Source organism: Arvicanthis niloticus, chromosome 6, assembly GCF_011762505.2.
Source record: "Arvicanthis niloticus isolate mArvNil1 chromosome 6, mArvNil1.pat.X, whole genome shotgun sequence".
In the NCBI taxonomy this organism is placed as follows: Eukaryota; Metazoa; Chordata; class Mammalia; order Rodentia; family Muridae; genus Arvicanthis; species Arvicanthis niloticus.
In genome coordinates, this window is record NC_047663.1 from 37158149 (window position 1) to 37186056 (window position 27908).

Sequence of the window (27908 nt, forward strand, 5' to 3'; positions counted from 1 at the left end):
AAAACAAAAAGCAAAAAACAACAAAAAACCCCAAATAATTATGTGTGTGTGTGTTGAGTGAGAGGGTGGGTGTGGGTGGGTGGGTATGTGCCTGTAAGGGCAGGCACCCATGAAGGCCTGAGGGGTTGGATCATCCAGGAGTTGGACTTACAGGTAGTTGTGATCTGTCCTGTGTGGCTGCAGGGAACTGAACTCTCTGCAAGAGCACCCATCAATCTCTCTAGCACCCACACAGCCCTTTTGTTGATTTTTGAATCATTCTTAGGTGATTCTCTAGGGTTTCACTCTAGCTCAGCCTGGCCTCAAACTCACTACAGAGCCCAGGCTCACCTTAATGTTGATCTTCCTGTCTCACTGTCTCAAGTGCTGGGATCATAGGTGTGTGCTACCATGTCTGGCTCATACTTAATTTTCTTGTTTCCATAGGAATGTAGGCCCTACCACTGATTACACACTGAGTAACTGAGTAAATGTAAAGGTGCTGTCCTTGGCCTTCCAGGTGGACCGCCACAGACCTGCCGTTCTCCTAATCCCCACCTCCCTCTGTTTGGCCCAAGCTCTGAGTGCCACCAGGCTTTGGGCCCTACAGCAGTGTGGCTTACTTACCGGACTGGGAAGCCAGCAGCACTGATGTGAATGGTCTCCACAAGGCCACAGGCCTCTAACTGGTTCAGGACCTATAAGGTTGGGGAGAGAAAGCAAGTACCTACAGGCTAGAAATGTCGTTTCTTCTGTGTATCTCTGCTCCTGACCTTTAATAACAGGCAGAATTGGCTGATGGAGATGCCTGTCTCTGTGGGATCACGAGAAACCAAGAGGGCCTGACAATCTCCCTGCTAGAAGAGGTCCTGGTGGAGCTGCAAAGGTCTTGTCTGGTACCTGGCTCCTCATATAGCAAAGGCCCACAGAAACATACAGGCCTGGCTCTGTCTCTCACCTCCCCAGGGCTGACACCCATTCACAATACAGTGAATGAATACAATGCCTATTCTCTTCCTGCATCAGAGTTGCAAAGTAAAGAAAGTTGTGTTGTGAAGATTCTTATGTGATTTGAACCCAAACTTTACCACACAGCCCAGTTATCGTTGGCTACACAGTCACGTTAAGCAGGTGACTGTGGGACATTCTGCAGTGCTGTCCAGAACTCACGTATCATCTGTATTCCCTCAGAGCCTGAAACCCTGAGGAATGATTTTATGTAGACTGGAAAGTGAGATTGACAGTCAGAGACACCCATACTTCATGGACTATACAGATGCTGAACAAATCACAAAACACCCATTGCCCTGAGCAGTTTCGAGTCTCTTGTCAGGGATAGACTAGGTGAGCAGGGAGCAAGTGCCACCTTGGTCAGGCTTTGGTGGAGTGTACAGAACACACAGCCACTCATGACTGCCCTGCCAGAGGAGGGAAATAAGCCCTCCTTAATGTCAGGCCCAGCCCAGGAGACGACCAGTGACCACTTCATCTGGAGACGCTCTCCTCTTTATTCTTGGTGCTAGGCAGCTGTAGCTCAGGGTTAGTTACCTCTTCCTGGAGGAAAGTCTGCGGCTGACTCTGGCTGTTGGGCTTGATACAGCGAATGTAGTGGGGTGTTGTGTTATGTAGGACCTGCAGGAGCTGTTCCAGTGAGGCCTGAAGACACAGAAGTCTGGGGTTAGGCAGGACTGCGGCAGCTCAGGGGCATAAGCTGGATGTTGGTTGTAAGTATGTTGTATCTTTGGAGGCCCTCCCAGCCTTGAGATCAGGCTCACATATACCCTGGGCACTACTGGATGCTTTTAAAGAACACTCGCAAAGCACATGGTAACCACCTCTTACTTCACACCCTTTCTCCAGAAATGCTTCTGGACCAGTGGCTCTTACTGACTGAGCCTCTGGTCTGGGGCTTTTCCCTTTCCTCTCTTCCCCAGGATCATTTTCCTACAAAACAACTTTATACCACCCATGCTGTTCCATTATTAAGCCCGCCCTATGTGCCAGAGTAATGTGACTCAGACATTGCTTATGTCACAGCTCAGCCTAATGACACACATGCTGTGCAGGTAGTCAGTAGTGTCTGAGGCTCTGGCTGTAGCTTGCTCATTGGACAAAAGACATGGGTTTCCCAGGGTGCCTGCATAAGGAGATGATAGTAAAGTATGGGCTGACATTTGAACAGGAACAAATTTTAAAAAGGGACAGGGCAGGTGAAAGAGCTGTTGGAAGGCAGTGGTCAAGAGACCCCAGGAAGGCGAGCAGCTCGTACAAGTTTCACATATTATCACATGACCAGATAATACCAAGGGAAGTGGTAGTCTGGTCCAGCCAAGTGCAGGATTTGAACAGCTCCCCTCCTATGACCACCCCATCAGCAGAGGCTGAGAGTCCCCACCTTATGCCTATTCTCAGTGATGTTTCCTGTCTTTTACACTGAAGCATGAACTTGATGAGACAGGGACCATTTCTGCATGGCACATCACTGCTCCCCCGGAAACAGCCCCAGTTTTGAGGAGCACTCAATAGACAATTGTAAGACTAAACTGAACACTTCATGTCAGCACCACTAGACCCACCTTGAACTTGGACACCACAGTCAATGCAGGAGCCCTGCTCTGGCCAGACAGCTCCTCCTGGGTCTTCTCTTCAGGGTTGGCAGGAAACAGCATCATGAGCAGGGGGTCTTGGGATTGTTGCAGGAGCCCAGTCAGCTCAGGGGGAACAGGGTCCTATTGGAAAGGGCAAGGGTGGCATACAGGTGAGCTGCTTCCTAGTGCTGGCCACTCCTTCCCAAGTACAGGGCTTCTTGGGAGGGCAGGCTGGAATCCCAAGAAGATTGGGTCTGCTGGCCAAGAAGAGCCATGTGTAACACGGACCACTTCAAGGCAGGTCAGATGGACTAGCAAGATCCTAGGCAGGGCTCAAAAGAGTGAGTCTAGATTTTGAGGAGAGGACACTACGGAGAAAGAGGATGCCCTACAGGAAATACTCTGTACATGCGGCAGTGACTCAGCTTTCTTACCTGGGAGCTATATGCTATGGCCCAGGCTCACCTTGTTCTTTTCCACCAGGCCCGCTGTGTGGTACCGTACAGGTCCTGCGAAATGCACAACCACAAAGCTGGGCTCCCGGCTGAGCTTGTTATGGCCCAGGCAGGGCCTGCCTGCCAGCGTGCTCTCGATCCGAGTCTGTAGTTGTGCTGCACTGCTCGGCCGATTAAGGCGGCATTCCTGTGGGAGTGGGCAGTCATGACAGTGACGAGGTCTTCCCACACCTGTCCCATCCTCAGTGTCTGGACCCATGGTAGTAGAATTGTCAAGAGCATTATAGCAGCTCCAGGGGAAAGCACAGGGATTAGCACACTTATTTGTAGATGGGGGAGAGATGGACAAAAGAGCACACAAAATAATCACCAAGGCATCAGAAAAGCCCAGAGACCAGCTCTGCTGCCCGGCTCACTGCTTAACCTCCTTACCTCATTTATGAGGGAACAGATGCTGATGGGGCTCCCTTCGAGGAGATCTAAACAGGTCTGGTTGTCCTGGTAGTTGACAAATGACCACTCTAGGCCCTCAACTTCATATTCCTCCTAGGAGCAGGGGTGGGAGAAAGCAAGTTCCAGAATGGCATTAAGGAACAAGAATATTAAAACAGTTTCGTACATACAGTTATTTATTAATTAATAAAACAAGGAACAAAGGTGCCTCCAGAAGGATGCCTTGCCCTATTCCTCACCTGCTGGGCCCTGAGGTAGTGAGCCACGAAGTGCTGCTGTAGCTTCTCATTGGCATAGTTGATGCACAACTGTTCCAGGCTGTTGTTAGGAAATGACTCAAACCCATACACATCTAGCAGACCTGAGAAGAGAGCAGAGAACCGTGGGGCTACCACATGGTGGGAGAGATGACAACCACAGGAGCACAAGTGGCTGGACCCTTGCTGAGGCCTCGATCAGTCCTGGGATGAGGCTGAGTGATGAGTCTCCTGTTCCCAAAACCCACTTATGTAGGTCCTAAGACCTCTTCCCTTGCCCTATAACACATCAGAGCAAGCAGAAAGCCAAAAATCTGAATGAAGGGCAGCCCAGGCATTAGCCCACTTTCAAGTCTAAATCCTCTGGCCCCAACAGGTTCCCCCTTGAGGATACTGGGTCCTGCTTTTTGTGTGATCCCAGGGAATGTTCTCTGTATCGACCTTGTTCAGAGGACCTTATCTCACCAGCCTGATGCTCCTCTTTATGTGAACTGTGTTGCCATCTCTAGGCTTTAATTTCTCCCTATTTGACTCACCCAACCCAAAGTTACAACAATGCTGCCCTCAACCGTGTCTCTGACTACCTTCCTGGGACTAGGAATAAAAGGACCATTAGGGGTAAGGCATAAACTGATCTAAGAGTCACAGACGTGTCATGTATGGGCAATCAAACATAGAAATAACACCAAACTCCTGGATGGACGGATGGAAGGATGGGTGGATGGATGGATGGATGGATGGATGGGGACACTAGCATAGAGAGGGAAGGAACTGCTCACAGGCACCCATTAGACCCAGGGACCCTTCCTTCACCCATGGTCCAATGGCTTATTTTCTGGAGGGTTCCCAGCAGGGTGAGCCCTGTTACCTATGAAGGCAGTCCATGAGCTGGAGTCTGCACAGATGCTGCTGTTGATCACAGATACCAGCCAGTCAAAGAGCCTGTTGGTGGGAAGGAGTAGGGTGTGGTGAAACCGCTCTCCCAGGAAGGGCGCCACATACTAAAAGGTTCTGAGTTCTGAACCCACTAGGCCAAAGGCTAAATCCTCTTGTTTCTGGGGTATGCAATCTGACTTACTGCAGAGGCAGGCTCTGGACATACATTGCCAGGTATACACAGATCTGACCTGTTCTAACAAGGCAGGACAGCTAGGCTCCTGGGTCAGGCAGGGTATGGGGCTACATGAGTCACATGACCCATCACCAGCTAAGGCCATGACTAGAAGATACTGGCAGTCCCAGTTGTGTTTGTAATAAGCTGAGTACACTGAATTCCCCGAAGAATGCTTAAGGAGCTGCCACATCCTGCTCAAGCCTGCTCAAGGTGGGCCAAATCACAAGATAATGGCATTCCCAACTCTGCAACCGTCGCTAGTCCCAAGAAAATGAAACTTCTATACAAAGTGGCACCAAGCACAAAACTGTTCAACAGGCTTCTTTCCTACACATTGCCTCCCCTACCCCCATTTTGGAAACAGGGCCTACATATGGACTCTTATGGAACTAGCAACCTCTACTTCAGCGTAAAATGTGCTGGGCTTAGAGGTGGCCACTATGCCTTAGTTTCTCTTTAAGTAATTACACTCCAACTGGTTTAATTCAGTAGATTTTTTTTTTTTTTTTTTGGCAACAGGGGTTCAAATATGCATGCAAGATACTAAAATGAGTGGACTATTGTAACATGACTGCTTCCATGTGTAAAATGTCTTTAGCTAGAAGCTTGCTCTACTTGTAACTTTCCATTGTACAGTAACTTGTAGAGTTACTTAAAAATCTTAAAAATCTTTTGGCTGCTGGGTGTAGTTGCATACATCTTTAATTACAGTACTGTCTGACAATGAGTTGCAGGCCAGCCAGAGTCACACAGTAAGACCCTGTCTTTTTTTTTTTTTTTTTTTTTTTTTTTTGGTTTTTCGAGACAGGGTTTCTCTGTGTAGCCCTGGCTGTCCTGGAACTCACTCTGTAGACCAGGCTGGCCTCGAACTCAGAAATTCACCTGCCTCTGCCTCCCAAGTGCTGGGATTAAAGGCGTGCGCCACCACTGCCTGGCGACCCCGTCTTAAAATAACCTGAAGTACAAAAATTCCACAACTTCTGACCTAAAACCTGCTCTGAGACAGAAGTACCTATCTCTAGTTGACATGGGCTTAGGAGGACCTCAGATTCTTGGCTCTGAATAGGGTTGTCAAAGATCTTACATACTCCTGTATAAATACTGGCCATAATAATCTCAGGGGAGTCTGAGCCCCTGATAGCCTTTACAAGGTACTCTGAAGGTTCTCAAAACTCAAGATAAGAGAACATGGCCAGAGGATGGAGGTGCCTATGTCATGTCCCAAGAAAGGTGAGGACCCACCTTCCCTGCCATGCTGGGCTCCTGCCTGTTGTGTATTCTGGTGGCACTGACTGTGAGCTGAGCTTCTGGCTCCACTGCCATCTCTCTAACTCTGCAGATGAATGACCTAAGGTATCAGGGTGGAGGTGACAGAGGGGCCTATCTACTACCTAACAGTCTGAACTTGGAACTGTAAAGGTGGAGATCACCTTTGGAGCAACTTCTCCATTCAATAGAGGCATAGAGGCCAAAGGCAGTGTTTAGGGCAAACCTGGGGGCCAGGCCCTGCATCTCCTGGGAGCCCAGCAACTGGTCTGCTTTCTCCAGCCTGCACCGTCTTGGACCTATATCTATTGCCTGACAATGTTTGGTCCAACCTTAGACAGGCTAAGAACCTATGGGGAAGTGAAGGCCCAGAGTAAATCACTCACCGTGCATAGATGAATTTGGCTAGACAGTCTCTACGTGTGTCACACTCAGCTCGGGAGCAGGGCTTCTGGAACACATGCTGCTGCTTGCCTGCCTTGATGGTTCGAATCCGCATACTCTCCAGCAGCATGTTCTCTGGGAGCTGCAGCAGCAAGGCTGAGGTCCTGACACAGACTGGGAGAGGAGATTCCTCCTTAGGCAAGCACCCTCCACTGGAACTGAGTGGATAGAGAGGCTTGCCCAAGGCCTCCTTACGTGGCAGAGGCAGGACTTGAAGTCACAGTGTTACAATTGGACAAATCACTTTCCAAGCCACCCAACTCTGATTGCTGCAGACAACACTGTTGGCTTCCTCAGAGGCTGAGGAGTAAATTATCCATGGTGGGCCCTACAGCAGATGGTTTAGTCAAGGGTGCTAGATTGAAAAGTTCACCCTTCAATTTCCCACCGCATTCCACTAACACTTGTCATTTCTGCCAGGTGCATTCTCCCATCTTCGCTCACCCTTGGTACCATCCATCAGTTGGCAGGGCTGGGCTTCATCCTCTGAGTCAACAAAGTGGACATTGCCAAGGTGCAGTAGTCCAGCTAGGACCTGAAGGGCAGAAGGGATGGTCAGGAAGCAGAGGCTTGACCTGACCAAGAAGACGAGTCCTCATGCTGATGTCACAACATAAGGGAGCTCCCGATGACTGCCTATCTCTGTCAGGCATGATTTCATATGGTAGAGATCTCAACACAATCTCTTCAACGTTCTGTGAGGCACGTGCCATGAGGATGCCCATAACAGAGATAGGAGGTTAATGTCCAGCCTAGGAGAGAGGTGAGATTAGCTTCTAGGCAGCAGGACTTCAGATACCTTCCAGAGCAACCAGCAGGGCCTGCCTCCACCTATCCTCTGTCCCGCTGCTCACTTCAGAACAGTCTGCACGGGAGTACTGCTCCTGTTTGTTACGGGCCAGGGGCATTTCTGCCTGGTGGGGCTTAGCCATGGTTTCCTGGGCCCTTTCTCAGCATTACTGGGCTGTGATAGTCCAGCCTAGGGGAGGAACTGCGATCCTGGTCTCTGCAGTAGGTGCTACCCTTCTGCCTATGCCTTCACTGACCTATATAGGCAACTTCAAGAAGCCATGATGGCAGCAAGAACCCTTGGAAGATCCAGTAACCTGGGAAGCCCTGGACCTCATACTAAGAGAACAGAGCCTCTCCTGCCATTGCTGTCTGGTCCCAAGACAGATCATCTCTACATGCTACTGGTCTTTTGGTCCCAAACTACCAGAGCAGTCTGGCTGTGGCACAGTGTCATAACACCTTCAGTGGAATGGACGAGCCTTGCAGTGGGAAAATACCTTCCTGATCATAGTGCCATGTATGTCATAACACCTTCAAACCACCACTCATGCACACTCCTAGTGTTGTCCACTTCCTCTGGCCTGTCTCCATGTACTGCCATTCTGCACAAATGCTTATCTCACAGTGTTCATACTAGGTGAGGCACCTTAGCTTCCTAAACACCATGTGGAGGCCTTCACTATCCCTGTCTTCCTGTCCCTGTTCCCAGCCTACCCTATACATGACACCTTGTTGCTCTAGGGGATGAGGAAGTGAGGCAGATAAGGCTAGCTCTCTGGGTTCCCAGAGGGACAGGGAGGCAGAGGACACGGATGGGGGAAGAAGAAGAGGTAGGCATCTGGAATGACAACTCCTGAAACCAACTTTGTCACTTAGTGGTATCTTGGGTTTCTCTACCTTAGATTTTTTTCAAGTATAAAATGGAAATAATCTTTATGTGCAAAAGACTGTTGATAAAACCAAGTGAGCTCAGAGGTGTGAATATAATTTCTAAGCTTTCAAGTGTCAGGCAAGCAGGAAAAGATGATTTCTCTATTCTTGTCATGGTAATAAAACCTGTCCCAAGGTGCTTGTGTTCTGGGCTTGCAGGTCACTGCACCAGTTCATTACTCAAGGACTACATGACATGTCACTGACCCAATGGCCCAGTCCAGTCCAGCACCTGTCTCCAGGCTCTTCACAGAGTGGCAGCCAGCTCCTTGGATATGGTACAATACGGCCTGAAGTCCTAGACACTCATGGAAAAAGAGTCCCAAGTCCAGGGACAATCCATGAAAAGGGCCACCATTCACCTCTACATGTAAGTAGCATGGCTTTTCTTCTGACCTTAAAGATGTTGTTCTGGGTGGGGGTGTCGATGCCCAGATGGAGCATGGCCTCTCTGGTCACCTCGAAACAATCTTCTGAAAAGAATCCATGTCACAGCCCAGTGGTCAGCAGGGTCAGTGGGGGAAAGGAGACAGGCCATGGGCAGAATGGGTAGGGCTTTGGGGGCAGTCTGGGGAGGCTCCTCCTACCTTCCAAACTGCTTTCTGGATTGGGTAGCCAGGAGAAGGCAGTTCCCTCAGGGAGGTACCACTGGAGCCTTTCATCCTTGGTGGCTCCTTTGCAAATCTGTGAGAAGGGGTGTACAGGAAGCTGAGCTGGAGGGTGGGAGGCCCTGCAAGTCTGGGGTTAGAATGAGGAGCAAGAAATGGCAGCAACACTGAAAGGCTGAGCGGAGAGCATGGGGTAAAAGGAACATCTCTGTCTGGGATGTCCCAGCCTCATTTAAAAAAAAAAAAATTTCCCGGAAAGCTGGTGGCCTGATGCAGAATACATGACTCTTGCAGGGGAGTCCTCATCTTGATTAGAGAGGTATCTCCTTGCCATAAGAAGCTTCTTCTGGGTGCAAGGAGCCCTACCAATGCACTGGAAAAGCCCAGTTCAGGGAAGGAACAATTCCAGAGCAGCCCTCTGTTATGGGAAAGTGTCTATTCTAAAGTGTCCTCAGTCTAGTGTGGGTAATATAATTTCTATTTAGAAGACAGAGCCCTGCTCAAGGACCTTCTGATCTGAAAGAGGCAGCAAAACATACCTCTGGGCCCAAACTGTGCCTGCCTGGTGAACAGCTCTGCTTGAAAGCAAGCCAAGGGGCCATATATAGAGCATGCTAGGGATAGAGGGACGAGCCAGCCACCCAGCCTCATATGTGGCACCATGCATTTCGTGTGACACAGACCTGGTAGAAGATGTGGAAGTTCCTCTCACTGGAGGCCTGACAGGCCACACGGGTTTTTTCTAGGAGGTAGGTCTGGACTGCAGCACCTGTCATCTGCTGGGCTCTGGCACATAGAAGCAGAGCCCAGTATTATTATCCCTTCATCACACAGCCGTTTACTAGCGATAGTCATACACCAGACTGCCACCTAGAAAATCCCTTCCAAGCTTTCTTGGGTAGGGAACATTTAGAGTCCTTGGGAAGCCAGGTGTAGTGGCCAGGAAGAGCAGGAGTTCAAGGTTAACCTGGGCTATATGAGACTGTCTCAAACAACAAAACTCAAATGTCTTTGAGTGTTCTGGGACATTCTCTTGCATGTAGCTCAGGTAGGCATGACAATCACCTCTGTGAGCCAATGCCTGAGCTTCAGGTTCAAGGTTCTATTCCAAAGAGGCATTTAACAAGACATTTATGTGGTGGCGCACGCCTTTAATCCCAGCACTTGGGAGGCAGAGGCAGGTGGATTTCTGAGTTCAAGGCCAGCCTGGTCTACAGAGTGAGTTCCAGGACAGCCAGGGCTACACAGAGAAACCGTCTCAAAAAAAAAAAAAAAAAAAAAAAAAAAAAAAAAAAAACAAAAAAAAACAAAAAAAAACCCAAAAAAACCAAAAAAGCAAAACCCAAAAAATCCAAGACATTTATGAGCACAAGAAGCCATCATGAGCATACAGCCCATGAGAACATTAGTTCAAGGTCACAGTAGCTGTGATTTTCTAGGTTGAAAACAGGACACCTCCAGAATTCACTGAGATCAAGAAACCTATAGATACAACAGATAAGCTTTGAGGAGGGCTTTGCTCACGGGGGTGACCCAGGTTGGTGACTACCCAGCTGCTTCCAATCCCCATTTTCTGCTGTCCCATTTGCTGAATGGCAGTAGCTATTACCTGTTCAGCTGGAGCTGGATGAACTTCCCAAAGCGACTGCTGTTGTTATTCCTCAGTGTGCACGCGTTCCCTAGAGATCACACCTGTGTTTATCCCCCAGGCTTGCAGAATTTTCACAAGCTGCTGCGGCTGTGTCCCTCTCTCTAAAAGCCCTGCCACTGAAGGCCCCTTTGCTGATTGTTCTATGTCATGGGGGTCAGGATTAAGAAATGGGCACATGGCTTTGACAAACAGGTTCTGGACCAGGAACAGGAATGAACAAGCCTAGGTGGTCAGGGCTGCATTTTTTTTCTTTTTACGTGTATGAGTGGTTTTTTTTTTTTATCATGTGTATGAGTGTGTTGTCAGCATTCATGTATGTGTACCACATATGTGCCCGGTGCCTGCAAGAGGTCAGAAGAGGTGGTTAATCCCTTGGAACTGGAGTTATGGGATGGTTTGAGTCATCATGTGGATGCTGGGAACTGAACTCAGGTCCTCTGCAAGAGCAATCAATGCTCTTAGCCACTGAGTTCTCTCTCCAGTCCCAGTCAAGGAAGAGATGAAAGCAAGTGGTTATTACAGGTTTTACACAGACACAGCAAGTGGACTCCAGGCCCAACATGGACACTAAAAGGTATGGCACCATAAGCCAGGTGTAATTGCACACTCTTTTAATCAGAGCCAGAGGCTAGCAGACATCTGTAAGTGTGAGGACAGCCTGGTCTTCGTGAGTTCTGGGATAGCCAGAGTTAGATAGTGGGAACTGTCTCAGGAAAAAAAACAAACAAACCAAAACAACTCCCTTCTCCCACAAAACAACAACAACAACAAAAAACAAAACAAAGAACCAAAAAAGCAAAATATCTCCCAAACACCCCACAAAAGCTATGCCATTTTTGATAAATTTCCTTCTTTTGCAACATTAGGATACTTAACAGAAAGGTAAGATTTAGACTAGATGAGCCAAGGCTCTTGCTATCCAACTGTTTTAGATGTGCCAGATGGCACCAGCTCTATCCAGAAAGGGGTCTCGCAGATGCTAGGCTCTGGCACTAAGCTGTATCCCTGTATGGTAGCACCTTTAATAGACAGAAGCTGAGGGAATCTGGGAAGAGGTTGGAGCCTAGGTAGTGAAGAGTCATTCTCCAGGCAGGAGAGCGGTCTTCCAGTACTACCTCTCCTGGAAGGGGCGAATCCCAGAGGAAATGGGACTGTGGTGCAGTGCAGAGGACACTGAGCTTACCAAAAGCTTCCATGACAGGGTTGGAGTTCAGGATCCGCTGTTCAATCCTCTCTGCAATCTTGTGGTTCTCACAGGAAGTAGGTGAGGCAGCTACCACAGCATAGAACTTCATCAGGCATCGGGATGTCCATGTCTGTAGAAAAAACAGCCCTGAGGTAGAGTCCTCATTCTTATGCCCTCCCACTACAGGACCCAAGAGAGATACCCACTAGAGTGTTCTATGCATCAAATGTTGCTGCCTGCAAAAATGCATGGATGCTGAATTCAGTGGTGCCTTGGGCAATGCACTTCCTATCTGTGAAAGTGGGGGTGCACCTCTGCTTCTCTCAGCTCAGAAGATGTTCTAAGGGAAGAGGCTGGAGTGTGTGAGGGATACCCTTCACACACCACAAGCCTGGACCTGGAAGGCTGCACTCACCATCTCTGAGGCCTCACAGCTTTTACTGATTCTTTTTTTTTTTTTTTTCCGAGACAGGGTTTCTCTGTGTAGCCCTGGCTATCCTGGAACTCACTCTGTAGACCAGGCTGGCCTCGAACTCAGAAATCCACCTGCCTCTGCCTACCAAGTGCTGGGATTAAAGGCGTGCACCACCATGTCTGCCTCGCTATATCTATTTTTTAACTGATGAAATGAAATGGAAACATGATACAAAAAAGCCAAACCTTGACCTTTTAATCTTCATTTTCACAGAACCTACTATTGGCTGAGCATGTGGCATATGAATTTAATCCCAATCACCCAGAAGCAAAGGCAGGTGGACCTCTGTGAGGGCCAGCCTAGTCTATATAGTGAATTCCAGGTCAGCCAGGACTATACAGAGACTCTGTCTCAAAAAACAAAACAAAACAAAACAAAACAAACAAACAAAAAACCACCAACCAACCAACCAAAAACCAAAACAACAAATCAACAACCTATTAAATGACAGTGCTCTATTTTAAAGTCAATCTAATAAAATTTATACTCCTTGGTTTTAATCAGCCAAAATGAGATATAGTTACTTAAATATCCAATACTTTGTCCCTTAGTCTCCTTAAAGATTATAAATGTACACCAGAACATTAAAAGAGTTGTATCTTTCCATGTTGACTTTTCTCCATGTTGACTTTGTGTCCTATCACCTTGATAAATTACTCTACAACTTACCCCGATTTTTTTTTTTTTTTTTTTTTTTTTTGAGACAAGGTCTTACAGTTCAGGCTGGACGTGAGCTCCTAGCACCCCACCCCACGTCTTAACAAATTCTTTAGGTTGGAGGTATTCACTTTTTCTATTTTGTGTCAGACTTTGAGGGCTTGTAGCATTTCTTCTTTTAATGCTTGGCAGAATTCATAAGTGAAGCTATCTGGGGCTGGCAGTTTCTTTGCAAGAATAATATCAATTTTAACCTTTTTTTTTTTTTTAAAGAAAAACGTAGTTTATTTAATTTTATGTGTCTATGTATATGTGTGTTCATCATGCAAGTACAGACTTTATCCATCTTTTTTAAAGGCTGTGTTTGCTGTGGAATGTGGCTCGGTGGTAGAGCATTTACATTGCATGTATATAGTCTGTAACTCAAAACTCACACTGCAAAACAAAATCCTTGCAATTTATTTGTTTTCTATATTGTTTTTATTTTCTAGCTTATTATTTTTTACTGTCTTTCTTCTGCTGACTTTGAGTTTGATTAGTATTTAACTTTGGTGGTGGTAAGAAATGAACTCAAGACCTTGTGAATGCCAATTAATCTGTGTCCCTAGCCCACTATGCAAGCAAGCTGAGTTCTGCAGTGTTTCTGTGTTTGGGGCTGAATGCAGGCAACTGGTTTTTCCCTTTTGTTTAAAGTGCACTGTTACTGAAATATTGCCTCCAATTAATATGCGAATAGTAGAGGGACCCTATTCCCCATTCTGACTATACCTGGAAGTAGGTTTTTTTAAAGTTATATTTTAGATTTTAATTTTATTTTATTGTGTTTACAGGTGTTTTGGTTGCAGGTATGTCTGGTGCCCACAGAGGTCAGAAGAGGGCTAGACTATGTAAGTGAGTTTAGGGCCATTCTGGTCAACTTACTGAGACCTTGTCTCAAAATTGAAAAATAAAGTAAGGTCTGAGGAGGTATCCTAGTTCTTTGGTAGCATGCCTGCATAGCATATTCCGGCCCCTGGGTTTAATCTCCTGTACAGCAAAAATACAAAAAACGGGCCAACAAGATTGCTCAAGTGGTCATGGGTCTCAATGCCAAGCCTGATGACCTGAGCTCTAGCCATTGGATTCACATGGTGGAGGAGAGAACTGACTCCCATGAGTTGTCCTCCGACCTCCACACACGTGCCATTCACAAGGACCACCCCACCTGCAACTAATTAAATGTTAAAAAAATAAAAACAGAAAGCAGGCCCAGCCCGTGGTCATAATGGCTACTCAGTGAAGGGTTATTGAGTTCCTGCTTGTATTGGTCTTTGGCCAGGTTCTCCCCAGTCCTAGAGTACTCTGACATCAGTGTAGGTAAAGGGGATTATAGTCCAAAGAATCCCTCATAAAGTGCTGTGGGAAGGGAGAGCAGCTGGGTGAGGCCTCTCACTAGCTGCAGAAATCCTTGTTTATGCAACACCTGTCTCGATAGCTGAGGTTCTTCTATCTATAAGGCCCTCTGGCCATACCAGGAGCTTCTCACACACTGCCCTTGACATCACCAACAACCCTGGCAGGGTTTTTAAAAAAGTTTTTTTTTAATAGCTATTATTGCTTTTTATTCTATGTGTATGGTTGTTTGCCGAATGTGTATGTCTGCAACACCTCTGTGCAGTGTCCACAGAGGTCAGAAGGGAGTTCCAGAAGCTTATTAAACCACCACACAGTTGCTGGGAACTGAACCTGATCCTCTAAGTGTAACAAGATAAACTGTCTCACTACCAACTCCAGGCTGATGTGTGATCCTACCTCACCCCCTAAATCCTGGCATTACAGGTGTGTGTCATCGTGTCAAACGACAGAGGCTCCTTCATGCTCACACAGAAGTCCCATACTGGTGCTGGCCCTCTATTCCTTTCCATTTCACAAGTGAAATGACTGAGGCCTTCGATGTTACTAGCCTTTCTGAGGTACTCTATCTGTTGTACCACTATGCTGGTCCCTGACTGCTGTTTCTAGAGATTTTAGAGCCAAAGTAAAGTTGCATGGGGAAAGTGTCCCACCAGGGTGGCAGCAGAGCTATAGTGGAGGCTGCCCTGGAGCCCTGTCTTCTGACTTCTGGTGTGGTGCCTGCTGACCACAGCACAGACTCCCAGGTTCAGGCAGCCTATTTGTGGGTGACTAGGCAGCCAATGATGCCACAGGCCCTTGCCTTTCTGCTCACCTAGCTAGGTATGAAGGACTGGATAAAAAACTGGCACTCTTACCTTTCCAGCTCCACTCTCTCCACTGACCACAATGGATTGGTTGATCGGCTCAATCAGGCTCTTGACATTCCTATAGGTCTGTTCACCCACTGTGAAGATGTGGGGTTTCAATTTCTGGAATATGAAATAGTCATGTGAGTACTGGTTTTCAAGAGTGGGTGATTCAATGACAGCCTAGACTGGGGGGCTACCAGGAGTAGTGCTAGCATGCTTCCTCCAAAAATACTTGCCCAGACGCCATGAAGTTAGGCCCAACTGCAGAACACCTATGGCTGACTCATCCACCGAGGTTCTCTCAGCATGGATGCAGCTAGCTTCCAGCGCTCTGTGACCTTATGTCTCATCTGATTTTATTTCTTAAATTAAAAAAAAATTATCTCATGTGTATGGGTGTTTTGTTGTACATATGTCTGTACCACATATATACAGTGCCCTTGGAGGCCAGAATTGGATGTCAGATTCCCTGGGACTGGAGTTAAAGATAGCTGTGAACCAACATGTTGGTGTTAGGAATTAGATCCTAGTTCTCTGGGAGGGCAGAAAGTGCTTTTGTTATTTTTTAAGATTTATTTTTTTTAAGATTTATTTATTTTATTTATATGAATACACTGTAGTTGTCTTCAGACACACCAGAAAAGGTATCAGATTCCATTACAGATGGTTGTGAGCCACCATGTGGTTGCTGGGAACTGAACTCAGGACCTCTGGAAGAGCAGTCAGTGCTCTTATCTCTCTAGCTGTCCCCTCCTCACTAAGGATGGACAGGCTCTCTTGAGTCCAGATGGTCTAAAACTTGCTTTGTAGCTGAGGATAATGAACTTCTGATCCTAATGCTTCCACCCCCCAAGTGCCACTATACCTGGTTATACAGTCCTGGGACTAGAACTCAGATCTCTGTGTATGCTAGGTGAGCAAAACCAACAGAGCTAACTCTACATTTTTCTTTAATAGTCTGATTCTGCTGCTTATTTATTTTATAATTTGGAAAAAAAAATCTTTTAACTTATTGCCTGTATTAGTTAGGGTTTCTATCACTGTGAGGAAACATCGTGACCAAAGCAACTTGGGGTGAAAGGTTTATTATGCTTACAGTTCTATATCAGAGTTCATCTTTGAAGGCAGTCAGAGCAGGAACTCAAGGAGGGAAAAAAAGCTCAGGGTTCTTGCAGAGGCCGTAAAGGAGTGCTTGCTCATGCTGCTTTTTATAGCATCCAGGGCCATCCAGGACCACAGTGGGCAGGGCTCTCCCACATCAATCACTAATTAAGAAAATGCCGTACCTGTCTGCCCACAGTACAGTCTTGTGGAGGCATTTTCTCTGTTGAGGTTCCCACCTCTGAGGTGACCCCAGCTGCTTGTGCCAGGCTGACATGTTAGACAGCAGACTACCTAAGAATTGGCAGGCCAACCTTAAAGATGAGCTACGTGAGGCTCAGAGACATTAACAGTAGCCTGCCACAGACCTCAGCACCTAAGGACATCTGTGGGGTTTGAATTCCAAAGCCAGTTTTCTTTCAACAAATACTGCCCTCAACATGCTGACATCCAGTTGGGCAATGTGGACAATCGGGGACCATGACCTGACATTTGAGGAGTGGTCAGATAGTGTCAGACCGGTGGGCTCTCAGGATCGACTTCTCGGCACTCCACTTGGATACTTCATATGTAAACTGGAGGACAGTGCCGTCTGTACCATGCCTCACCAGCCTAGCCAGCAATCATCACTTACAGCTTCCTGAGAGCTGTCTTTCTCTAACTGACCTTGCTGCAGCTGCCTAGTAACTGGACTGGTAAGAGGCCTCAAGTGTTCTCTCTGTTTCTTTCACTTTTATCATTCCTCTGGCAGACTTTGTCCAAAGGCCCACCTCCACATGGAGTAAATTCTGCTTGCTGTGGGAGTTCTGTCCAGTGAAGTCATCTTCAACCCTTTTTTAAACCAATCACCTCTCAACCCAGGCTTTCTCCAGCCAGCCGGCTTGTTCTTGCCTCTTCCTGAATACATGTCCATTCACAGCCTCCACCACTGCCTCCCATCCCTCAAATAATTTATTCTCAGTATAGAAGAACATGTGCTGACTGTTCAAAGACAATCCCTTTTATATACGCTTTTATTCTTTTCTAAAAAGATAGCTAAGGACACAATTAGACCGGAAGATCCTTCATAATAATAGCAATGATAATAATAATAGTAATGATAATACTACTACTACTAAATCCTTTGTTTTGTTTTCCTTTGTTTTATGTTTCTATTTTAGGTTTCAGTCCTGATTAACTATTTGTCTTCCACATTGTATCTTAGTTATGTATCCAAATTTCTGAGAGTTCTTGTTGGGCTAGGACAGCATCAGTAGGATCTGAATGATTGTATCAGTGTTGCAGGGAGGCTTAGACAGAAGCCTGGGAGCCTTACCTGAGGCTGAGGTGCAGCATGGTACTCTTGCATCAGCTCCGGTGTGTAGAGTTGAGGGATGTGCTTAAAGGGGTTCAGAGCTACCAAGGTACAGCCAGCATTGGTATAAAATATGTCTTCTGTGTACCGGGCCTGCAGGCACCTCAGGACTAAAGCAAAGATGCTGTTAGCAAAGTCTGGCTCAAATACAGACAGAACCCCAGACACACATCTGTTAAGCAGCCTTCCCTCTATAATTAGCTAAATGCCATTAGAACCCTGTAGCTCCCCAGTGAACAGACATAAGATCTAATTAAGACGAGTCCCAAACCTAGAGCAAAGCCTGCCCTGGGGAGCCCAGGTGCAGTGCCAGGCTCCCTGGGGCAGAGGCCAGGTCAGGAGTCTCAATTCTTAGTCAGTTTGAACTGAGGAAACGGTGCTGAAGACCCTTGCTGCACCCCTATTCTTTTGGAGCAACAGTCTGGAGAAGAGGAAGGCCCGTACCTGTTTCTAGTGTCACAGGGTTCACCTTGGTGAGGTCATCCAGCTGGTGTAGTGGGACCTCCCCACCCAGGAACTCCCTTAGGTCTCCCTTGAGGGATGTCCGACCTTGGACATTAGAGCCTAAACTGTGGCCGTTCACCTGGAGAGGAACAACACAAGCACCATGAGACCTGGGTCTCAGACAGGTTGGCAGGTAATATGGGTGGAGCCTGCAGAGGAGAAAGAACAGGTTTCTACAAGATCCAGGTGGCTCGAATTTCAGCTCTGCTACTTATTAGCATGAGAGTCTGGGTAATTCATCTCTAAGAGCCACGTTCCTCACCTCCCCCATAAACAAAGGAAGATAAACTCAACTACCAGGTTATGGGGCAAAAGAGACACACGGAGCATGTAGTCCAGGCCTTGACAGCACATATCAATAATCAGTGCCGTCCTGTCTCCTCTGCTATGAGCTACAGGCTACCAGCCTTCCAGAGCTGCTGTCTGTCCTACAGTGAAGATGGAGTGGAAAGGGAAGCCTGGCTGGAATCAGCTTAGGGAGGCTAAAGTCTTGGTATGATGGGTGTTTCCACCAAGACTGATGAACTCTAAATGCTTAGCCCCTCAGGAACAAGCCCAGGTAGCTTGTATCATTTGAGCAGCACTGTGATGAGTTTCTTTTAAGACTGTGAGGCTTAAACACATCACAATATACAAAGTATGCTCTTGTTATCTAGGGTAACTGCTGCAGCCAGCACAACTGAATCTTTGGAAGGGTGAGGACAGAAGAAAGAAAGGAGAGAGAAGGGAAGGGGAGAGGAGGGGAGAGGAAGGAGGAGAAAGGGCCTACTTAAAAAAAAAAAAAAGCTACAATTTAGGAACAGTTTTGATTCAACTGGGAGTTGGGCATGGTGATCAAGAGCTCGGATTAGAAAGCTAGGTTGTGCTGGGTGGTAGCGCACGCCTTTGATCCCAGCATTTGGGAGGCAGAGGCAGGCGGATCTCTGAGTTCAGAGGTGGATCTCTGAGTTCAGGCCAGCCTGGTCTACAGATTGAGTTCCAGGACAGCCAGGGCTACACAGAGAAACCTTGTCTCAAAAAGCAAACAAAAAGTCTAACTGTTCTTCAGTGTTGTGTTTGGACACTATGATGAGGTAATCTTTAACGTCCTTCTCGACTGCCTTCCTTTGATTTTCCACATTCCTGATAATGAATGTGACCTTGAGGCAGTCACTTCACCTGTCTGAGCCTTCTCTCCAGAACGGGGACATAAGAACACTGTGTAGGTCACACTAGTATATTTTTTCACTGAGACAACATACTCAAGCTGAGTGCCTCCTACTAACAAGGACCAAGCACAGGGCAGTCACTAGTGTGGCTGTGGTAAAGGTGATTACTTCTGGAATAAGGAAAAAAGAAAATACAACAGCCCAGAGCAGATAATTGTCTAGCCTACTTTTCTTAGCCTTCAGTCCAGCAGCATCTACCACAGCTTTCTTGAGCCTGACAAGTCCTACCTTGGTTATTCTGCTGGGGCTCACTAGAGCACAAACTCCCTGAGCCCTTAGGATGGCACAAAATTTAGTAAGATAAAATTTCAGCAAATATACACCATTGTGTTCTCTGGATCTGATCTACTCATAAAGAAAGGATGCTATGTGTCTGAGACAGAGCTGCACAGTGAAGGGTGCAGTCTCTCAGTCTCTCTCTCTCTCTCAGTCTCTCTCTCTCTCTCTCTCTCTCTCTCTCTCTCTCTCTCTCAGCTTGTTTGGATAGTTCACTCATTCATTTTCTTCTTCTTCTCCTCTTCCTCCTCTTCCCCTGGCCTCCTCCCCAAGGCAAGGTTCCTTCTGTGTGGCTCTGGATGTCCTGGAACTCATTTTGTGAACCAGACTGGCTTCAAACTCAGATATCTGCCTGTCTCTGCCTCCTAAGTGCTGGGACTTAAGGCCTGTGCCACAACTGCTGCTGGGCCTCTTGATTATTCTTAAAGGATCAGACTCAGTGAACACTCTTGGAAGCCCCAAACTTCCAAAGTGACGCAACAAAACAGCCTGTCGGGGACTGCTGTCAGGATGTGCCCCCATTTTAGGTCATCAACGTGATTTGGATTTCTTTACCTATCTCCCCTTATTCATTCCACGGAAAAGAGCCACAAAACCACAGAAACGGAGTCATTCAAGGAAGATTACTGGGATAGCTATCTGAAGAGAGAAAAGGGTCTTTCCTGTCCTTCACTAGAAGCACTACGGTCTTTATTCAGACAGGCAAGCAGGGAAGTGCCTGGTGGCGCTAGGTTATGTCGGCTTGAGGGATTACCTGCTGGAGCATTGTGCTTCAGTGTGGCCAGCCAGAGCTGTGTCACAGACACAGGCAGCACTGTCTATCAACCTGGTCATAAGGCCATCACTCCAGCAGAAGACTCAGGTGTGTGGGAATTGCAGACGAGTCATCTTGAAACCTGTAGCATGAGACAGAAGACAAGGGCCACACACAGGTGAGGGCCTCTCTGGGATGACTCAGTCCTGCTCCTCCCACCAAGCAGGAGGATCCCAAATGAGAGCCAGACAGGCCTGGGCAGAGAGGGAGAGTCTGCGCGTCCCCTTGCCAATTAGGGAGTAAGGAACCTTTGCTGAGAGCCTCCAGAGACTACCTGGGATACTTTCTGATGTTTCGCTTACAGCAAAAGGCCAGGGGCAGTTTTAAGGGAAGTAAGTGATGGGCTGGGGTTGCAAAATCTTCTGGGTCAGTATGCCATGGAGAATGAAGAGAAAGCCTTGGCCCTGTCATCAGCAAAGACAGAAATACCCTAAATAAGGCAGCCAGCAGCTGATGGAGAATGGGCCTGGAGTCGACTACTGATGTCCCTGGGAATCGGTCGTGTGAGAAGGGAATCATAGTTCAGTCACTGGATGGGCATGTGACCCCAGGGCAACCCTGCTGCCCCAAATTCTCACCTTGAAAATAGGGATAGTTAAATCTACCTTACATAGAGAGGTTATGAACGCCAATGAGGTCAAGGTTTGAAAGCACAGTACACATCTGAATATATCACTGTGCAGGAACATTAGTATTATGCATGGAGTTGATGATCCATTTGGAGACACCAACACCAAACAGATAGGGAATGCCCACTGTCCAACAGACAAGATTGAGACTGGTGGCATGTGCTTGCAATCTCAACACACAAGAGGCTGAGGCAGGAGAGCTCAGAGTTTGAGGCCTGCCTGTCTGGGTTACACTGTAAGTTAAGACCTTGTCTCAAACAAACAAGGTGAGACCAAGAGAGATCTATTTGCGAGTACCTGGCATGAGAACACTATCTGAGAAATGGTGAGTCTCAGTCAGACTTGGAGTGTCCCAGGCACCCATCCCTGCCTCACAATGAGGGGTGAGGATGAGGGACTTCTAAAATGGACTGAGGAGTTATTCCCGATACAGACTTTTTGAGGCTCTGACAGAACCAGGACCAGGGACTTCCATGAAACATGGAGAAGGAAAATTCAAGAAGAAAAGGGTATCAGGCCTTCGCTAGACAATATCACTCTGTACACTGTACCCCATCACCCGAGGGTCTCTGGAGAGACTCAGCTGGAAGCTGAGCTTGAGAGGCAGGCCAATCAGGAGACCACAAAAGAGCATAAGTTAGAATCTAAAGTTCACAACTCTCTTAGAATATATCACAGGAGATATCTAAGCCTCCTTTTTATACAACTGTCAATGATATAATACCATACCACGAAGCGCAAAATTATGGCTCGTATGGGGGAGTCCTTGCGAGAGAGCTTAGTAAATGCTTGTTATTACTTAGCAGTGTCAGCTCCTGGTTGAAGTCAAATCAGATCAGAGCAGTTTTCTCCAGTTCTCCTGCTCCCTCTTCTCGCGGTTACCACCAAGAATTTCTGGAAAGGGTGTGACCACAGTAGACAGAAGAGAGTAATGAATATGTGAAAGACTAAGTCAAGGCAAGTAACCAGACTGCCACCCCCTCCGCCTCTGCTTCAGTTTTCTTTTTGTAAGAAGTACAGCAGGAGGACTACAAAGAAAAGAGCTGGACAAGGGTCCTGGGGGTGGGGGGGCGCTCAGCCTGCTCTGCTCCAGATTCCTGGCGGGATCCAGCACTGGCAGCGTGCCCAAGGTGCCCAGGGCTGCGATACCACTCCGGAAGCACCTGGTACTGAGAGAATATGTCCTTCCTGAGAAGGTGGATATGACCCTAGTCAAGGGCGCAGTTTCCTTATGTCTCTCCCGCCGTCTCTGGGTAGGACAAGGAAAGAGACAGACGTCTAGCCTTGGTCAGCCAGAAACACCCACTTTGTGGCCCCCTGCTGGCAAGCTGAAAAGTGACCGTGAAGGTCCTTGTCCTGGGCAAAAGCCACGAGCCGTGTGCTACCTACCTCCTCCTTGTTCATAAGAGGGTAAAAAGAGAAATGCTGAATTAGAAAGTGAGACGCCTCCTTGTATTTTACCTCTGAGCGACACAAACCTCCCTACCCCGTCTGGGGGTGAGGGGTTTTGGATCTAGGCGGAGAGTGACACTCACCGGTCCCACGGCCCGGGCGCCCAGCATGTAGTCCCGGCCCAGGCCAACTGGAAGGGCGGGTGGGCAGGGTGAGGAGGCTGGAAGAGTCCGTGGAGGAAAGAGAGCAGTAAGAGCGGGAGCCGCCAGGAAAGAAAGCCGGGACCTCCGGGCCGCCGGCGGACCGCAGCGGCCGAAGCTAGATGGCCGGGAGCCCGCCGGCTCCTCCCCAGGGGCGGGGCGCGCACACGCGGCGCGGGACGCACGTGTCCGGCCGGTCCCAGGCCGCAGGCTCTGGCTAGCGGGCTACTCGTGAGTGAGGTCTTTTGACTGTGGGGTAAGGTGTGACGTTTCTGTGGCCTCCCGAGTTCTGGGTGGGAAAGTGCGGCTCCCGAGAGCCCTTGGGGTGGTCTGCTGCAGGTCGCCGTGGCCCAGGCTGACGCGGGCTCCTCGGACCCTCTACCTGACCCGCCTCGCCCTGGGCCGGAGGTGAGACGCCCCTCCCACGGACCCGCGGCACGGCTTGGTCTTGAGAGGATCCGGACCAACCTAGCCCAAGACACTGAAGGGCGTGGGGTGTCGGCGGGGTGGGTACTGTCGCCATCGCGAGCGGCGGGCTCGCGGAATCTGCGGTCCCGGAAGAACAGGCTGCGCCGCGACGGCCGGAAGCGCTGCCCGCGAGGCGGAAGCGGAGGAAGCCCGCAGGTGCAGTGGGAGCCTGTTCTGTCAATGATGAAGCCCCTCAGTCGGAGGGGCAGGGCGTAACCGTTTGTGGCGAGGTCTGTAGGGGAAAAGGCTTAAAGACCAAAAGAGCAGGGCCACTTACGGTGAGGTGCTGATGATGTAGGGTCTCCCCTTCAGGGACGTTATTCACGTCTGACCGTCGGGTGTGTTCTCTCAGGGTGCAACTTTTGAGAATTAAAATGTGACAGGTTTTTAGGCTGCATAAAAAGAAGGCACAAGCGCTGCCATGCACTGTGCATCCATTCTGCTCAGCTGTTCCTTAATCTGGAAATATGGCTCTGTATTAAAGAGGAAAAGAGCAACCTGGGGCTCATGCATTCTTCTTTATGTACCCAGTATTGGAAAGGACCTTGACTCTAAAATACATTTACAAATATTCTGTCTCCCTTCCTGAAATTTTCCTCCCACCTGTTTGTTTGTTTGTTTCTTTGTTTATTGGTTTTTCAAGAAAGGGTTTCTCTGTGTGGCCCTGGCTGTCCTGGAACTCACTCTGTAGACCAGGCTGGCTTCCAACTCAGAAAACTGCCTGCCTCTGCCTCCCAAGTGCTGGGATCAAAGGCGTGCGCCACCACCGCCTGGCCCCCCCACTTGTTAGACTTATTTATTGTGTACACAATGTTCTGCCTGCATGCCAGAAGGCACCAGATCTCATTATAGATGGTTGTCAGGCACCATGTGGTTGCTGGGAACTGAACTTTGGAAGGGTAGTCAGCGCTCTTAACCTGTGAGCTATCTCTCCAGCCCCTGAAGTTTTTTATCTTAAAGATCATAATGTAATTTTTATATGTATAATAGTATATTGGAGAGAAAGAATGAATATGAATATAACTGTGATGCCATTTGGATTCATATCCTAAATTTACTTTTTTACTAAGTTTTAAGACTAGGACTACATCATGTGGTACACATGCCTTTAAGTATTGCAGGGGATAAGGGGGGAGGGCATCTCTGTGAGTTCAAGGCCAGACTGATCTACTTATTAAGTTTCAGGATACATAATGAGACACTGTCAAAAAAAAAAAAAAAAGACAAGGTTGTCTGGGAGTTAAGCAAGTTTTGTTTTGAATTTGCCTTATATTGAAGATAAAACTGTGTACTAGAAATTTCATACTCTTAATGTGTCAATGTTGACTTCTTCCTATAAGCTTAGGTTCTATGTGAGTCAAGACAAATCTGTCCCTGAATTGAAACCAGTAGGGCTTGAAGTTCTGTTTTATCAACATGTGTCTCTGTGTGAAGGTGTCTGATCCCTTGGAACTAGAGTTATAGACAGGTGTGGGCTGCCATGTGGGTGCTGGGAATTGAACTCAGGACCTCTGGAAGAGCAGCCAGTGCTCTTAACCACTGAGTCATATCTCTAGCTCTTAAACTTTTGTTTTGAGGCCAAGAAATATATAAATTCAAGTTAGGTACATAGGTATCTATCGACTTAACAGCAGTGTTGTGCTCAAGTCTATATATATATATATATATTTTTTTTTTTTCCTTGTTTTCACAGGAAGGAAAAAATGTCTCAAAAGCAGCTGAAGGAAGCTTTTGTGAGTGACCTCAGTGGGACCAGTGTGCTGGAAGTGAGCCAGGGCCTGTGCTTCCCTGCCTTCTGTGTCCTGTGTAGAGGCCTTTGGATCATCTTCTCACAGCATGTGTGCTCTTTCTCACACACCCGGAGCACACGATTCCTCACGGACTTTGTTGTTTTGATAGTCCCTCTAGTGATCACTCTGACTGTATTGTCTTCCTTTATTCTCCTTGAAAATCTCACTGTGATTGTCTGTGGGGCATGGCTGTTGTATCAGATATACCACAGGAGGACTTGCTGTGCCAAACTGCCTGTCCAGAAAGTCTTTGCAAACTTCTTGAAAATCAGCCTAGAATCAGAGTACAACCCAGCCATCACCTGTTACCGCGTCATTAACAGTGTGTTTACTGCTATTGCCATTTTGGCGGTGGATTTCCCTCTTTTCCCCAGAAGATTTGCGAAAACTGAACTTTATGGGACAGGAGCAATGGATTTTGGAGTAGGTGGGTTTATTTTTGGGGCTGCAATGGTTTGTCCAGAGGTTAGAAGGAAATATATAGAAGGGTCTAGATTTAATTATCTTAGAAAATCACTTTATTCTGTTTGGCCATTAGTCTTGTTAGGAATGGGACGGTTAGTCATTATAAAATCCATAGGCTACCAGGAACATTTAACTGAGTATGGAGTTCACTGGAATTTTTTCTTTACCATCATAGTGGTGAAATTAATAACATCACTGCTTTTGATTATTTTTCCTTTAAATAAGTCGTGGATTGTGGCTCTCAGCATTACCGTGGTATATCAGCTAGCTCTTGACTTTACTCCACTCAAGAGAATAATTTTGTATGGCACTGATGGCAAGGGCACAAGAGTTGGCTTATTAAATGCTAACCGAGAAGGAATAATTTCCACTTTGGGGTATGTGACAATACACATGGCTGGTGTGCAAACAGGATTGTATATGCTTAAGAGAAGAGCACATGTCAGAGACTGGATAAAAGCTACTTGTTGGGTTTTCTTAGTGGCTGTTGGCTTCTTCATTTCTCTTCATACAGTGCAAGTAAACATAGAAGCAGTATCTCGAAGAATGGCTAATTTAGCCTTTTGTCTGTGGGTAGTTGCTTCCAGCCTGATGATGCTTAGTTGCCTATTACTGAGTGCCATAATTTTGAGTTTTGCCAAATTTCTAATTAAAGGGGCTCTAGTTCCATGTTCCTGGAAACTTATACAGTCTCCTACTACAAATAAAAAGCACTCTGAATCTCCAATCCTAGAAGCTGAAAAAAAAGAGCCCAGTCTTTGTTTGATCACAGCTCTGAACAGAAACCAGCTGTTTTTTTTCTTACTATCAAATATAACAACAGGTCTGATTAATCTGACGGTGGATACCTTACACACTGGTACCTTATGGACCTTAGTTGTGCTCAGTATTTATATGTTTACCAACTGCTTAGTTATATACGTACTTGATTTACAAGGTAAAACTATAAAGTTTTGGTGATGAGTGGGTAAGAAATATGTATTTGAATAGCATTATTTTAGTGGAGAAGAATAAGAGTGGAAGAAATGTGTTCTTAGCAGTTTAGTCCTAACCATACTTTATTATGAAGTTTCAGGCCCCTATGACAGAAATTTACCTTTTTAAAAAGAAGACTCTTGCAGCAGGATACTTACTCTGCTACATTGTATTCTCAGTGGAGGTTGGTGATTAAGCAATAGAAGAGGAGGTAGAGCTGGGAGAAGAAGCAAGGAAGGGGAGGGGAGATAGAGAGGAAGGGGAGGAGAAAAGGAGCAGCCATAGAAAACCATAGATGGGTCAAAAAGCTGTCCTGGGTAGCAATTTTATCAAAAGGTTAGATACTGGGTAACAACTCTAATTGTGTGGGCATCTTGTTGACTGAGCATTTCTAAATATAAAATCCTTTAGATAATCATTAAGCTTTAAGAGTCTCATTTCTACTGGGTCCTGTGAGGATGGCAGATATTGTCTGGGGTTCAGATATTGTGGATACAGTGTGGTGGATTGGCAGAGCCTTCCCCTACGCTGGTGTCTTGTTGGTACCCCGGCCTGTGCATCTTGCTAGCTGGAGCCCTGGTCAGAGCTGAGGAGCAGCAGGAACATGGCGGCTGCCTTTTAGAAAAGGCACCGTTTTCTAAATATTTCCCCTTACAGACGCTTGTGTCTGTACCTGTACTTGGATGTTTAATACATATCAACATTATGTAAAATAAGCCAACAGAAGTGGCACAAAGCTTTAATCCCAGAATGTGGGAGGAAAAGGCAGGCAGATCTGAGTTTGAAGCCAGCCTGGTATGCATGTTGAGTTTCAGGACACCCAAGGCTATGTACAGAGACCCTGGCGGGGTGTGGTGGTGGAAGAAGTAAACAAAGTTTTACTTATTGGAAATTATGAAACGTTAGTATTTTAAAGAACTTGTACATAGATTTTGCTTTGCCTGGAGCTCACAACTATGCTCCCACCTCAGGCTCAATGCCGGGATTTCAGGCATGAGCCACCACACCTACTTGGTGATAATCTTGACACAGGAAGATGGATAGTGGTAATTTTTACTTTCTATATATATCATTATGGCCCTATATTTGTGATTGTTTATATGTATGTAATCATGTGATTACAATGTTTGTGTTATATATGTTTAAGGTATAAATTGTCATTTAAAATTTTTATGTGTATATGCATATTTTGCCTGCATGTATGTCTGTGCATCACATGTGTGGAATGCCCACAGAAATCAGAATACCCTGAGACTGGAATTACAAGTGATTGTGAGCTGCCATGTGAGTGTTAAGAATTGAACCTGGGTCCTCTGGAAGACCAGCAAGTAAGTGCTCTTAATCATTCATTTTTTTTCCAGTTCCTTTTCTTTAGTTTAGTGAGTTTAGTTGGGAATCTCACTATATATTCCTGGCTGACCTGGAACTCCATCTATAGGCATGCTTGGTGCCTGAAAATGTTAAATAAGCATTTGCTCTGAAAACTAGAGTCGTGGATGGTTGTAAAAAACCATGGAAGTACCAGTCCTGAGTCCTCTTCAGGAGCAACAAGTGCTTTTAACTGATGGAGCCATCTCTCCTGTGTTCCTTCAATACCTCTTTTATACTGAACTTTCATCTTTTAATAAAGTAGA

The 27908-nt window shown here is 46.9% G+C and overlaps 2 protein-coding genes across 16 annotated transcripts in view; one reads left to right on the forward strand and one right to left on the reverse strand.

Annotated features, from left to right (window-relative positions):
- Myo19 (myosin XIX) overlaps positions 1-22721 on the reverse strand; it is a 30473-nt gene extending 7752 nt beyond the window's left edge. For 3 of the 9 annotated variants that reach the window (XR_004607060.2, XM_076936113.1, XM_076936114.1), the window contains exons 1-20: positions 22520-22721; positions 21784-21878; positions 20296-20437; positions 17998-18136; positions 17515-17663; positions 15105-15218; positions 11721-11853; positions 10496-10565; positions 9570-9672; positions 8866-8962; positions 8675-8751; positions 7001-7091; positions 6499-6670; positions 4601-4674; positions 3715-3836; positions 3455-3568; positions 3033-3209; positions 2556-2708; positions 1528-1635; positions 607-677 (exon numbers count right to left, since the gene is read on the reverse strand). Coding sequence is in view for 8 of the 9 variants with exons in the window: in XM_076936113.1 (XP_076792228.1) it covers positions 607-677; positions 1528-1635; positions 2556-2708; positions 3033-3209; positions 3455-3568; positions 3715-3836; positions 4601-4674; positions 6499-6670; positions 7001-7091; positions 8675-8751; positions 8866-8962; positions 9570-9672; positions 10496-10565; positions 11721-11853; positions 15105-15218; positions 17515-17663; positions 17998-18136; positions 20296-20307 (1976 nt within the window). In the remaining variant the exon portion in view is untranslated. Of the gene's footprint in view, positions 1-606; positions 678-1527; positions 1636-2555; positions 2709-3032; positions 3210-3454; positions 3569-3714; positions 3837-4600; positions 4675-6498; positions 6671-7000; positions 7092-8674; positions 8752-8865; positions 8963-9569; positions 9673-10495; positions 10566-11720; positions 11854-15104; positions 15219-17514; positions 17664-17997; positions 18137-20295; positions 20438-20629; positions 20760-21713; positions 21879-22519 lie in introns of those variants that run through there. The other 6 variants (XM_076936111.1, XM_034505383.2, XM_034505380.2 and 3 more) reach the window with 6 other exon arrangements.
- On the forward strand, positions 8241-27445 carry Pigw (phosphatidylinositol glycan anchor biosynthesis class W). 7 transcript variants are annotated; one of them, XM_076936116.1, is made up of 2 exons: positions 8241-8648; positions 24738-27445. In XM_076936116.1, the coding sequence occupies exons 1-2, from the start codon at positions 8587-8589 to the stop codon at positions 26257-26259; spliced, it is 1584 nt and encodes a 527-aa protein (XP_076792231.1). In that variant the 5' UTR covers positions 8241-8586; the 3' UTR covers positions 26260-27445. The 7 variants fall into 7 exon arrangements, with proteins under 7 accessions (XP_076792231.1, XP_034361278.1, XP_034361281.1 ...); XM_034505387.2 differs by lacking the exon at positions 8241-8648 and adding an exon at positions 22715-22832; XM_034505390.2 differs by lacking the exon at positions 8241-8648 and adding an exon at positions 22737-22807.
- Positions 27446-27908: the final 463 nt, after the last annotated feature.

What these genes read in the sequence shown, in the direction of transcription:
- Pigw (XM_076936116.1), top strand. Translation starts at nt 8,587, where the DNA reads ATGGAAAAAGAGTCCCAAGTCCAGGGACAATCCATGAAAAGGGCCACC. An exon ending in GCCACCATTCACCTCTACAT is followed by an intron (nt 8,649 to 24,737) that starts GTAAGTAGCATG and finishes TTGTTTTCACAG; the next exon opens with GAAGGAAAAAATGTCTCAAA.